Source organism: Gadus macrocephalus, chromosome 9 (assembly GCF_031168955.1).
Source record: "Gadus macrocephalus chromosome 9, ASM3116895v1".
NCBI lineage: Eukaryota > Metazoa > Chordata > Actinopteri > Gadiformes > Gadidae > Gadus > Gadus macrocephalus.
Window position 1 is genome coordinate 10,988,062 of NC_082390.1, and position 12,780 is coordinate 11,000,841.

General features: G+C 50.5%; 1 protein-coding gene and 1 long non-coding RNA gene across 2 annotated transcripts; both read left to right on the forward strand.

Annotated features, from left to right (window-relative positions):
- Positions 1–38: 38 nt before the first annotated feature.
- rfwd3 (ring finger and WD repeat domain 3) lies at positions 39–12,009 on the forward strand. Its single transcript, XM_060060762.1, has 13 exons — positions 39–249; positions 978–1,237; positions 2,443–2,624; positions 6,076–6,119; positions 6,861–7,100; positions 7,368–7,459; positions 8,431–8,545; positions 8,640–8,853; positions 8,928–9,078; positions 9,498–9,674; positions 10,290–10,504; positions 10,957–11,186; positions 11,552–12,009. The coding sequence occupies exons 2-13, from the start codon at positions 978–980 to the stop codon at positions 11,693–11,695; spliced, it is 2,064 nt and encodes a 687-aa protein (XP_059916745.1). The 5' UTR covers positions 39–249; the 3' UTR covers positions 11,696–12,009.
- Positions 2,634–6,067, forward strand: LOC132464424 (uncharacterized). The gene is made up of 3 exons (XR_009527257.1): positions 2,634–2,975; positions 4,337–4,757; positions 5,845–6,067. It is a non-coding gene; the product is annotated as an uncharacterized LOC132464424 (long non-coding RNA).
- Positions 12,010–12,780: the final 771 nt, after the last annotated feature.

Genomic DNA, 12,780 nt, shown 5'->3' on the forward strand with positions numbered 1-12,780 from the left:
TCTCTCTCTTTGTCTCTCTGTCTTTCTCACACACACACGCACACACACCAGAAGGGGCGGGGCTTGAAACTCGGCGCGGGGAGATTCGAGCGGAACTCGCGGCTCCAGACGATGTTTGTTTACGACGAGTCCGCAGCACCGAGAAGAGTTAGCCCTCCGTATGCTGACCGGTAGCTCGAGCCCCGCACGTCTCATCCTAGGGCGGGTTCAGCCGGACTAGCCTACCGAGCTACAGCTGCTCTCCTGCAGGCAAGTCCCAACAACACAATCTTCCCCCACGGCAGAGATAACTGCTGGTCGGCAGCTAAAATGGCCTTCTCCGCCTCGGAGTCGGGTTATCTCCCCCGGCTGAGATAACCGCTGGTCGGCGGAGTATGAAGCAGATTAGCTCATAGTGCTACACAGCTAGTTGCATATAGGGGAATTATTCATTGAACCGCCTCATTATGGTGCTTTCGTTGATCTAGGTAGAGGCTAGTAACGTGGCTCTAGGTAGAGGCTAGTATCATCTAGAGAGGCTAGTAACGTAACACGGTAGAGGCTAGTGACGTGACTAGGTAGAAGCCGGTAACATCAGAGGCTGGTAACTTTACTAGGTAGAGGCCAGTAACGTGACTCTAGGTAGAGGCTAGTAACATCTAGATGCTAGTAACGTGACTAAGTAAAGGCTAGTAACGTGACTAGGTAGAGGCCAGTAACATCTTGAGGCTATCACGTGACTAGGTAGAGGCTTGTAACGTGACTTTAGGCAGAGGCTATCACGTGACTAGGTAGAGGCTTGTAACGTGACTTTAGGCAGAGGCTGGTAACTACTAGGTAGAGGCCAGTAACGTGACTCTAGGTAGAGGCTAGTAACATCTAGATGCTAGTAACGTGACTAAGTAGAGGCTAGTAACGTGACTAGGTAGAGGCCAGTAACATCTAGAGGCTAATAACGTGACTCTAGGTAGAGGCCAGTAACGTCCCTTTGACTCTAGATGGAGGCTATGGACATGGACGAGGAGCCTGTGGTCGTGGCAGTCCGAGGCCCGGACCTCGGTGGAGGCCCACGTTTCCACTTCCCTCTGTCAGACTCGGAGAGCAGCCCGGAGCTGGAGACCGGTCTGGACGAGGAAGAACCGCCTCCCATCATGAGCACCTGGGCCTTCAACCAGCGCTCTGCCCCGGGCCAGAGGGGGGAGCCACGCCCCAGAGCTGCACGGGGGCCTGCAGCCACCCAGCCCCGCCGGAGGACCAGGTGGATATGGAGAACCTTACCTTACATTCACACTACATGCGCCTGTCGACAGATCTCATTGACTTTGCATGGGGAGGTCTCGAAATGCATTGTGTGTCTGTCCGTTCTGTCGGCTCCGTGGCCTTCGTGAAAAGTTTAGAAATGTTCAACTTTACGGGCAGCGGCGGATCCGTCGGCCAATCAGATCGCTGTTATGCAAATACACTACTGTGACGCAACTTGGACTCTGTCTAATGAAATCACATTTTTGACAAGTTATCATTGCTGTGGGCAATCTCACAATTCTGTTTGACCAGTCCCTGAACACGTACAGGGGCAACACTCTCCTTGCGACCACGGGATCCATTTTGCAATAACAACAACAAGCAGGAAAAAGGCGGCTTTAAGCGGGGGGGTGATTTGATTGGCTGCAGGCTGCGTCTACAAAGACTACTCCCCCATACGTCAGACACGCCCTCGGTGATCCGTTGATGGATCTCATTGACTTTTGCATGGGGCACTCTCGAAATGCATTGCGGGACCTTCCGTTCTGGCGGCTCCGTGGCCTGTTTCAAAAAGTTGAGAAAGGTTCAACTTTTCAGGCAGCGACGGATCCGTCGGCCAATTAGAACTCCAGTGTTTTCCATACATAGACCAATGTGTGGCGCGTTACTATGGTGTTACTATGAAATATAAATATCGTTCCGTTCGTCCATCTCCGCATAGCACTCTTTCTCCCTGTCATTCTCGTTCACACACGCACACAGAGACAGGCGCGCGTATGCCAATGGTGCGCGGGTACACTACCACTTATTGGATAAACCTGCGTATCACTGATACACTGCACAAGCACTGACAGCGGATTCGTCCACGCCTCCTCTCAACACGCCTACAAAGGAAAACCCGAAGCAGCGGGATATTTGCGATTAATGTGAAATGCGGTTATAGTTGATATATATTACGGTGTTAGACCCCCAGCCCGTCTTGCAGGCAATTTGAATTTGCTCTGCAGCAGGGACTGGAGATCGGGAAGAGGCCGATCAACTTTGAAGTCTATTTTGTGCGCGACTGCTTGATACACGAGTGAGCAAACGCAAAACACCCCCCCTCGGATTTTAAAGACCCATAGAGCCCTTTAAGAGTGCTGAAACCGCCAACCAGAACTGCTGCATTGTGGCGGAGAACCCGAGATTTGATTTGGTTCTCTTTGGTGTGTGTGTGTGTAGACGGGGACTCGCTCCGCCCTCCAGAGCCTTCCTGGACTTCCTGCTGCGGGCCCCGGCCGCCAGCGAGGCCCTCCAGGGGTCCGGCAGCAGCACCGACATCAGCGGCTCTGACACCGAGGAGCAGGCCCCGGGCCCCTCGCTGGGGGCCTCTGCTGCTCTGGGGCCCCCTGCTGGGTCAACAGGTGACTCTTGTTTAACATCAGGCCTCCTGAATACCGGCATGTCCAGGTGGACTTATTCCACTAGTATTAGGTAACTAGTACTTTCATGGAGGTAACTAGTACTATCAAGGTATTAACTAATACTATCATGGAAGTAACTAGTGATATCATGGGAGTAACTAGTACTATCAAGGTAGTAACTAGTACTCTAAAGATAGAAACTACTATATGGATGTAACTAGTGCTAACATGGTAGTAACTAATAGTACTATCATGGTAGTAACTAATGCCTCTTTTCCACCGACAGTACCAGAACAGCTCCCCACAGGGACATACACACTAGGTCCTCACAGGGACATAGATAAACACTAGGTCCTCACAGGGACATAGATACACACTACAGGGTGGCCGCGGGGTATTAAAAAGTCTTAAAAAGTCGTAAATCAATTTTCATCAAAATAAGGCCTTAAAAAGTATTAAATTGTCTTAAATTCAGATTGCATTGGTCTTAAATATTTGTGTGCCATGTCAGTGCGAAAATGCGGGCAATCTTTTCTGCCAAATATTTTATTTTTCCGGTAGCCTGTGCGCTGCGTTGTCTTTGGTTAGGTCAGAGCGTAGACTACTGCGCAGCTAAAGCGTCTACATACAAGTGATTAGATAGCCTAATAGCTGGCTAGCCTGCTAACTAGCTTTCTAGTCCTGTCAGTGCTATTTCCGCCCGCTAGCAATGTATTAATTTTACCTTACAACGAACTAACAGTTTATGGAAATTAAACGGAGGTTACTTAAACATATTTATCCGGAGGTTACTTAAACATATTTATCACAGTGTGAGACAGCAAAAAAACAAAACGTTTTACATTTACGTTACGTTCTAATATGTGAACGTTAGCACATCATTCATTCAACTCCATTGGTAGCTAACGTTATGTTGCTCTGATTTTGGTAGGTGGTCTACCTGTTGCTTTGATCGCTAACTTGCCACTGTACCTCAATCCCTGGAATGCTTTGAGTAGTAAAACACGAACAATGTCCTATGTTTCCATTGTGCACTTTAATTGCAAATGTTATTTTCTTGCTGTCGTTCAAATGATCGGAACTTCTTGCATTTGTTTAGGGCTGATTCTCGTAGCCTAGATTTGAGGGGATATTAACCCCACCCCCCCGATTACGCCACTGCCAGGGCTCCTGTTTATTGGTTTATCATCTAGGGTCAGTGTTTTGTTTATTATTATTATCTTTTGATTTTGGTTGATTCAAAGGATGTCTGTCACACACACACTCACACAAGTTATATTAAGTTATATTTTGCACTTCAAAAGCACTTGAAATTGCCATTTATTTATGTAGTTATTGTATTTATTATTTTATTCGAAAGGAACAGTATTTTTTATTTATTTACTTGATTTTAGAAGCATTTGTTTATGGGACCTAAATGCTCTGAAAATAATGAATATAATTGAGGACTAATGACATTTTTGTGTTCTCTTTTCGCATTACACACATTTAGCCAATGTTCTTAAACTCAACCGGTTATTATCAGACATCAGTGTGTTTACTTGGAAAGATTACTGTATATTTCCCCTTTTGATTTGTTTTTCCATCGTAAGTTTGGTCTTAAATTTCATTAAGAAGTGGTATTAAAAAGTCTTAAAAAGTCTTAAATTTAATTTGTTTATACCTGTAGACACCCTGCACTAGGTCCTCACAGGGACATAGATACACACTAGGTCCTCACAGGGACATAGATACACACTAGGTCCTCACAGGGACATTGGCGTGGAACAACTTGGTTGGGTTCCAGGCATGTCGTGTTTCCATCTAGAATAAAGTACCTCTTCAACGTGAGCGGGTCGTCATAGCACGAATACGCTAAACTGCATTGACGTACTTATCCACACAAAACATAAACAGACGGGGCTACACACAGGAGTGTCTCCACCACTGTCACGGTCCACGCCGTGTTCTTGCGCGCTGATCCTGCCATGTTCAATAATCAATAACTATTGTTGACTGAACGCTGATGATAGTGTTTAAAGATAGTGGGTGTCGGGTTCGGACGTTGCGCTCGTCCAGTCTGTCCAATCAGTGGCCAGCAGCCTGTTTACGTCAAACCAGTATCAGAACAGCTCTCTTGGAACCTTGACGGAGGTGTATGGCGACACATTAGTGCCATAATTCACTGATGTGATAAAAGATGCATTCGGGCGTATTATATTATTCCACACGCGTAGATATTAACTGCGAGCGTGCAAATGATCTCTGCGCGCGCGCAAATTACCTCTGCGCGCGCAAAACAGCCTCTCGCGCGCGCAAATTACCTCAGCGCGCGCAAAACAGCCTCTCGCGCGTAACAGCCTCTCGCGAAAGATCTTTTTACGCTCGCTCGAATTTAATTTTGGCACTATGGGGGAGGGAACCAAGGCAGGGCGGGCTTTCCTATGATTGGCCGTTTCTGAAGCGCGATATTTGATTGACAGCCCTCCTCAGCCTTCCTCTCATTCAATTCCAATCTGAATTGTACAGTAAATGGCTGAAACGATAGTTACGTATTGTAACTCTAGATTCTATGAGTATAGGCACAGCCTTTTAAGGCTATTGCTATTGGGTTATCCCTAGGCGTGAGCTGTAGCACTGAAAAATGTGTAATCCCCGACCACCAACAGCGTGGGCCTCAATTACGTCCGCGTGCGGCGTGCCTCAACGACGTCCGCATTTCGCAGATATAGTCGGGCGCCGGCGGACGTTCTGCTCCCAATAAACAGCTTTTCTTCAGCTATTTAAAGGACAATGAGGCCGACACTTAAAAGGCTGCGCCTATACTCATAGAATCTGGAGTTACAATACGTAACTCGTTTCAGCCATTTACTGAACAATTCAGAATTGAATGAGAGGAGGGCTGAGGAGGGCTGTCAATCAAATATCGCGCTTCAGAAACGGCCAATCATAGGAAAGCCCGCCCTGCCTTGGTTCCCTCCCCCATTTTTCCAAAATTAAATTCGAGCGAGCGTAAAAACATCTTTCGCGAGAGGCTGTTACGCGCGAGAGGCTGTTTTGCGCACGCTGAGGTAATTTGCGCGCGCGAGAGGCTGTTTTGCGCGCGCAGAGGTAATTTGCGCGCGCGCAGAGATCATTTGCGCGCTCGCAGTTAATATCTACGCGTGTGGAATAATATAATACGCCCGAATGCATCTTTTATCACATTAGTGAATTATGGCACTAATGTGTCGCCATAGAGGTGAGACTAAAGAAGTACCAGATACCAGGTACAACATTTCGGTGATGGTGAACATTTAGCTGGTACTGTCGACGGAAAAGGGGCGTAATAATACTATCATGGCGGTAGTACTAGTTATAATTTAAGCCATAGCAGGCATCGCTAGCTGCACGAGCATCGCTAGCTGTTAGCTGCACTATGCCCTGAAGCTAACAGAGATGCTAACCCTGCTGTTTGTGTCCTGGTGTCCAGAACCCAGCGCCCCGACAAATGAAACTGCAGGGGGGCGTGTCCAGGTGAGGAACTGGTGGTCACACACTCTAACCCCTCTAACCTCTGGGGTACACAATGACTCCTTTCACAACTCCAGGACGTTCTCTGTACTCTCTAACCTCTACCTGTCTCTGCACTGTCTAGCCCCTACCTGCTCCTTAATGACCTGTCTCTGCACTGTCTAGCCCCTACCTGCTCCTTAATGACCTGTCTCTGTACTGTCTAACCCCTACCTGCTCCTTAATGACCTCTCTATGCTGTCTAACCCCTACCTGCTCCTTAATGACCTGTCTCTGTACTGTCTAACCCCTACCTGCTCCTTAATGACCTCTCTATGCTGTCTAACCCCTACCTGCTCCTTAATGACCTGTCTCTGTACTGTCTAACCCCTACCTGCTCCTTAATGACCTGTCTCTGTACTGTCTAACCCCTACCTGCTCCTTAATGACCTGTCTCTGTACTGTCTAATCCCTACCTGCTCCTTAATGACCTGTCTCTGTACTGTCTAATCCCTACCTGCCCCTTAATGACCTGTCTCTGTACTGTCTAATCCCTACCTGCACCTTAATGACCTGTCTCTGTACTGTCTAACCCCTACCTGCTCCTTAATGACCTGTCTCTGTACTGTCTAACCCCTACCTGCTCCTTAATGACCTGTCTCTGTACTGTCTAACCCCTACCTGCACCTTAATGACCTCTCTATGCTGTCTAACCCTAGTTAAGGTGTGGACGATGTCAAGCTCTGCTCTTGTCATCGATTTCAGCTGGGCCCCGTGGTCCCGCCTCCGGCCACTGTGACTCCGCCCTGTGTCCCGGTGGCCACACCGTCCTTCCAGCCCAGCCAATCGGAGGAGGGGGAGGGGGACACCTGCCCCATCTGCTTTGAGCTGTGGGCGACGGCGGGCGAGCACCGGCTGGCCACGCTGCGCTGCGGACATCTGTTCGGACACGCCTGCATCAAGCGCTGGCTCAAGGGCCAGGGGCAGGCCGGCAAGTGTCCTCAGGTGAGTGGCTGAGACACCTGTCAATCATCCGGTGAACAGACGGTGCTGTGACTCATTTAAATAACGATCCCTAATGAGAGCAGATTATTATACTTCTGATCATCTTGTCCTTTATGGCTTCACTGAACCTACGGGAGCGTCTTAGCAAACTGATGAAAAAGTCAGTCAGGGGGTTTTGCCGCTCATCTGCCTGCTGTTTGCATCTACCTGTAGTGTTTCTACTCTTTCGATTGAAAATGTTTGTACTGCCTGTTGGTTCGTCTGCAGTGCAACAAGAAGGCCAAGCGGTCGGACATCGTTCTGCTGTACGCCCGTAAACTCCGCGCCGTGGACAACTCGGAGCAGGAGGCCATGAAGAAGTGAGGACTGCCCTTACCCTGGTTAACCCTGACCCCCTAACTAACCCGAGCCCCCTAACTAACCCGAACTCTCGTCATGTGATGTAATCGAGAGACCCGTAGAACGCCGACCCTAGAACGTAGAACGCTCTCGTAGCTGTCGTTCTGTGCTGGTACACGATGGTTCAGTCACCTTCACGAACCAGTCTGCTGGTGTCGTGGCAATTTCTCTATCAGAGTTTGCATCTAAGGCAGATGAGATATTTAGATGCAAAAAGCACACAATACTTGTAGACAAATTGGTCGTCATATATATTTGTAATAAAAGTACGAATAAAGATACATCACTACATGCATCAACAAACAACATAACAGGCATACACTACAATAATCTGAGGCCTCAGATGGGAGTTCTCCCTGCATCTTACTTCATACTCTAAAGGTACGTTCGGAGAAAATCCACCGAGTGTTCCAAGTCGTGAGTTTTTATTCACTTGGGTTGGGTTCTGGAGGGGGTGTGTCCCCCAATAAACCAAAAGCCTTTGTTTACCAGATGGTAATCTTTACAATTGAAGCTCCCCTGGATGCCATTCAAGGGGGTTGAGGTGCAGGCAGGCCCACACATCAAAGGATTGCAAGGAAACGGAATACATCTCACAAAAGGAGAGGAAGAGGCAGGCAATAAAATGCATCACACGAAACCCAAAGGTTCACACTTTAGATGACCCACAAGGAGATTAAAAGGCAGGCAATATATGCATCACACAAAATAGTAACAAAAGTTAAGTTCATGGACAAAAAACGTAACAACATGTAGATTTTCCATCACAGTGGTCTGGAACCAGAAGGCGTGTTCTGGCTGAGCTGTCTAACCTCACAGGGTTAGGGGTTAGGGTTTGGGTGTGCTCAGATGTTGGGGTGGGCTCGGGTTAGGGTGGGCTCAGAGGTTGGGGTTAGATGCTCCTGTGTAACTCTACATGTTGTGGTGACAGGTGTCTGGCGGAGGAGCAGACTCTACGCAGGAAGGCGGAGCTGGAGTCGGCTCAGTGCCGCATGCAGCTCCAGGTGGTGACGGAGGAATGTGGAAAACTCCGGAAACAGGTCCAGGTGGGTCTCCCCAACGTCTTACTGCAGAGGAGTTGTTGGTGACCAGTGTTCAGAGCTGTTGCTGACCACGGTGTTCTGATCCTCTGTCCTCCAGGATATCCGGACGCTGATGTCTCAGGCGGGCGGAGCCTCCTGGTCCACAGGGGGTCTGTCCCAGCGGACGGAGGCTCCCCGGGGGGGCGGCCACTACACCTTCTCCAAGGGCGTGCTGGTGTCCCAGGCCGGGGGCTGCCGGGTCCTGGCCTTCTGCGGCCCCCTGGGCTGCCTGCTTGCCTCCCAGCCCTCGCCCCAGGCCACGCTGGTCCCAGGTGGCTAACCCGCCCGTCCGTCTGTGTGCCGAGCGTCCCTCTGTCCTCCTGTTGACCCCGCCTCTCGTCCTCAGGCTACGGCGTGAAGAAGATCAGCACGGTGAACATGAAGGCCAGTCAGTACATCCACATCCACAGCAAACAGATCCGCGGCCTGGCCTTCAACCGCCGGGACGACAGCCTGATGCTCTCCGCCTCCCTGGACAACACGCTGAAGATCACCAGGTCCTCACAGGAACATAGATACACACCAGGTCCTCACAGAGACGTAGATACACACCAGGTCCTCACAGGAACATAGATACACACCAGGTCCTCAGCAAAATAGATACACACCAGGTCCTCACAGGGACATAGATACACACTAGGACCTCACAGGGACATAGATACACACTAGGTCCTCACAGGGACATAGATACACACTAGGACCTCACAGGGACATAGATGCATACTAGGTCCTCACGGGGACATAGATACACACTAGGTCCTCACAGGGACATAGATACATACCCCCAGGTCCTCACAGGGACGATGATACCCCCCCCCAGGTCCTCACAGGGAGATACACACCACGTCCTCACAGGGACATAAACATACACTCTTGTCATAAACTGACCAGTCCAGGTGTTTTCTGATTGTTCTAGTTTGCTGACGAACACGGTCGTCCAAACTTACAACGCTGGGAAGCCTGTGTGGAGCTGCTGCTGGAGCCTTGACAACAGTAACTATGTTTACGCTGGACTTCTCAACGGCTCGGTTCTGGTCTACGACACCAGAGACACTAGCACCCACGTCCAGGAGCTGCTGCCGCTCGGAGCCAGGTAACACTCACTCACTCACTCACTGGCTCACTGGCTCACTCACTCACTGGCTCACTCACTCACTGGCTCACTCGCTCACTCGCTCACTGGCTCACTCGCTCACTGGCTCACTGGCTCACTCACTCACTGGCTCACTCACTCACTGGCTCACTGGCTCACTCGCTCACTGGCTCACTGGCTCACTCACTCACTGGCTCACTCACTCACTCGCTCACTGGCTCACTCGCTCACTGGCTCACTGGCTCACTCACTCACTGGCTCACTCACTCACTGGCTCACTGGCTCACTGGCTCACTGGCTCACTCACTCACTGGCTCACTGGCTCACTGGCTCACTGGCTCACTCACTCACTGGCTCACTGGCTCACTGGCTCACTGGCTCACTGGCTCACTCACTCACTGGCTCACTCACTCACTGGCTCACTCACTCACTGGCTCACTCACCCACTCGCTCACTCACCCACTCGCCCACTCACTCACCCACTCGCTCACTCACTCACCCACTCGCTCACTCACTCACCCACTCGCTCACTCACCCACTCACTCACCCACCCACTCACTGGCGGACTCACTCACTGGCTCACTGGCTCACTGTCTCCCTCCCCCCTCCCCCCAGGTCTCCGGTGCCGTCCCTGTCCTACATCCCGCGGGTGGGGTCCGGCCCCTTCCCCTGTGGTGGGCTGCTGGCCGGCTCCCTGGAGGGGGGGTACTTCTGGGAGCAGCTGGAGGGCACCAGCTACCGACCGCACCAGCTCCCCCTGGAGGCGGCCGGCTGCATCGACATCCAGGTGGAGACGGCCACCCGCCACTGCCTCGTCACCTACCGCCCAGGTACCCTCACCCTAAAACCTCACCATTAACCCTCACCTACCGCCCAGGTACCCTCACCCTAAAACCTCACCATTAACCCTCACCTACCGCCCAGGTACCCTCACCCTCACCCAAAAACCTCACCCTTAACCCTCACCTACTGCCCAGGTACCCTCACCCTTAACCCTCACCTACCCCCCCGGTACCCTCACCCTAAACTCTCACCTACCGGTAATGCGGTACAGGAGTAGTTGTGTTAATGTAGGGTTAAAGTAGCGGATGGACAGGAGTAGCGTTAAAGCATCACTATAGTAGCGGATGGATAGCAGTAGAAGTCTGGTCATGGTAACGAACCCCCTCCTTATCGGTCCTTGTGAGTGGAGAAGTGAGGAGGCTGAGGTCATATCCTCGGACATGGAGTCATGTGTGAACACAGTGAATAATGAGGTGGTGAATGTAACCTTTGACCACAGGGCGCTCCAACCCGTCTCTGCGCTGCGTGCTGATGGAGCTGACCCGTGTGCCCCAGCTGGTCCCCTCCCTGCAGGGCTCCCTCCCTGGAGGGGCCTGCTCCTGCTCACCGGTCCAGACCTTCAACGCCGGCTCCTCCTGCAAGCTGCTCACCAGGAACGCTGTGTTCCCCAGCCCAGCAGGGGGCGCCATGCTGGTCTGCGCTGGAGATGAGGCCTCCAACTCCACCATGGTGAGGACTACAACACAGGATGTAATAGGACTACAGCACAGGATGTATTAGGACTACAACACAGGATGTATTAGGACTACAACACAGGATGTATTAGGACTACAACACAGGATGTAGAGTGGAGAAAAAGGAGAAGTTCGATTTCTTTCTAGATAATGCAAATAATACATATGGAAATAATTATTTGATCAGAGTCCGGAGACAGTTGAGTCAGGAGTTTGAGGAACCATGTACTAGCCTTACTTCCTTGCCACTAGCCGTCCATCCTAGCCACTAACCGTCCATCCTAGCCGCTAACCGTCCATCCTAGCCACTAACCGTCCATGCTAGCCACTAACCGTCCATGCTAACCCCATGTGTTGCAGGTGTGGGACGCTGGGTCCGGAGCTCTGATCCAGAAGCTGCCTGCTGATCTGCCTGTGTTGGACATCTGCCCCCTGGAGGTGAACGGAGATCACTACCTCGCCTCGCTCACAGAGAAGATGCTGAAGGTTTACAAATGGGAGTGAAGGGATGATGCTCTGACCAGGATGGTTCATTGGTACAAAGGGGACATGAAGGGGGTTCAGGATCGTGACAGAGGAGACCCCCATTCATGAGCCAGGACCCTTCATCGCTGCCCTGTCATTTGTCCGTTTTGTTGCCCGGGTGATGATGTCTGCCTTGGTTCTCCTCCCTGGAGGAGAAGGATGAGGTTTGGTCCCAGGGACCAAGTTAGTTCAGATATGGACCTCACATCCCATAATTCACAGTGTTTTTGTGTGTGATATGTACATACTGCCAACTGTATTTTTCATTGAATAAATAATCTATGTTTTCACAATCCAAGTATTGTCCCTGATTAGTACAGTCATTCTGGAACATTGGGCCGCTATGTAAAGAGCCTGAAGGGCCCTATACACACTGGCACTAGGGGGCCTATACACACCACCACTACGGGCCCTACACACACCACCACTTGGGTGATGGGGGCCCTATACACACCACCACTAGGGGCCCTATACACACCATCACTAGGGGCCCTATACACACCACTACTAGGGGGAAGGGGTCCTACACACACAGCCACTTGGGGACGGTGAGGTGTGATTCATTGCCTTGAATGTGCGTCTGTTTCTCCGGGGCACTTTTAACCTGACATGCTGTACAATGAGTGTTTTCTAATCGTCGCTTGTTTCTGTTTTTGTCCCCTGCCTCCAAACTACGGATCTACATGTATTATGATCTTGCCATGCTCTGGTGCTATCTCAAATATCAAATCAATCAATTTAGCGCCTGCCATGAGTAACATGCTGATATGATAGAAATAATCAAGTCTCAATGTACGTTTCTAAATATCCATATATTGGTAGTGATTCAATGACTCATGAACCCTCACCCTAAACATTTTTTAGAGTTTTTTTATAGTATCTTTAAATTTGTAAATTTGTTTTCCATTGCTTGGACCAAAGTCTCCACTATCTGCAGCCCGACACTGGGGGATGGAACCCAAAGCCTACCTGTGACACTGGGGGGTGGAACCCAGAACCTACCTGTGACACTGGAGGATAGAACCCAGAACCTTCCTGTGACACTGGGGGGTGGAACCCAGAAC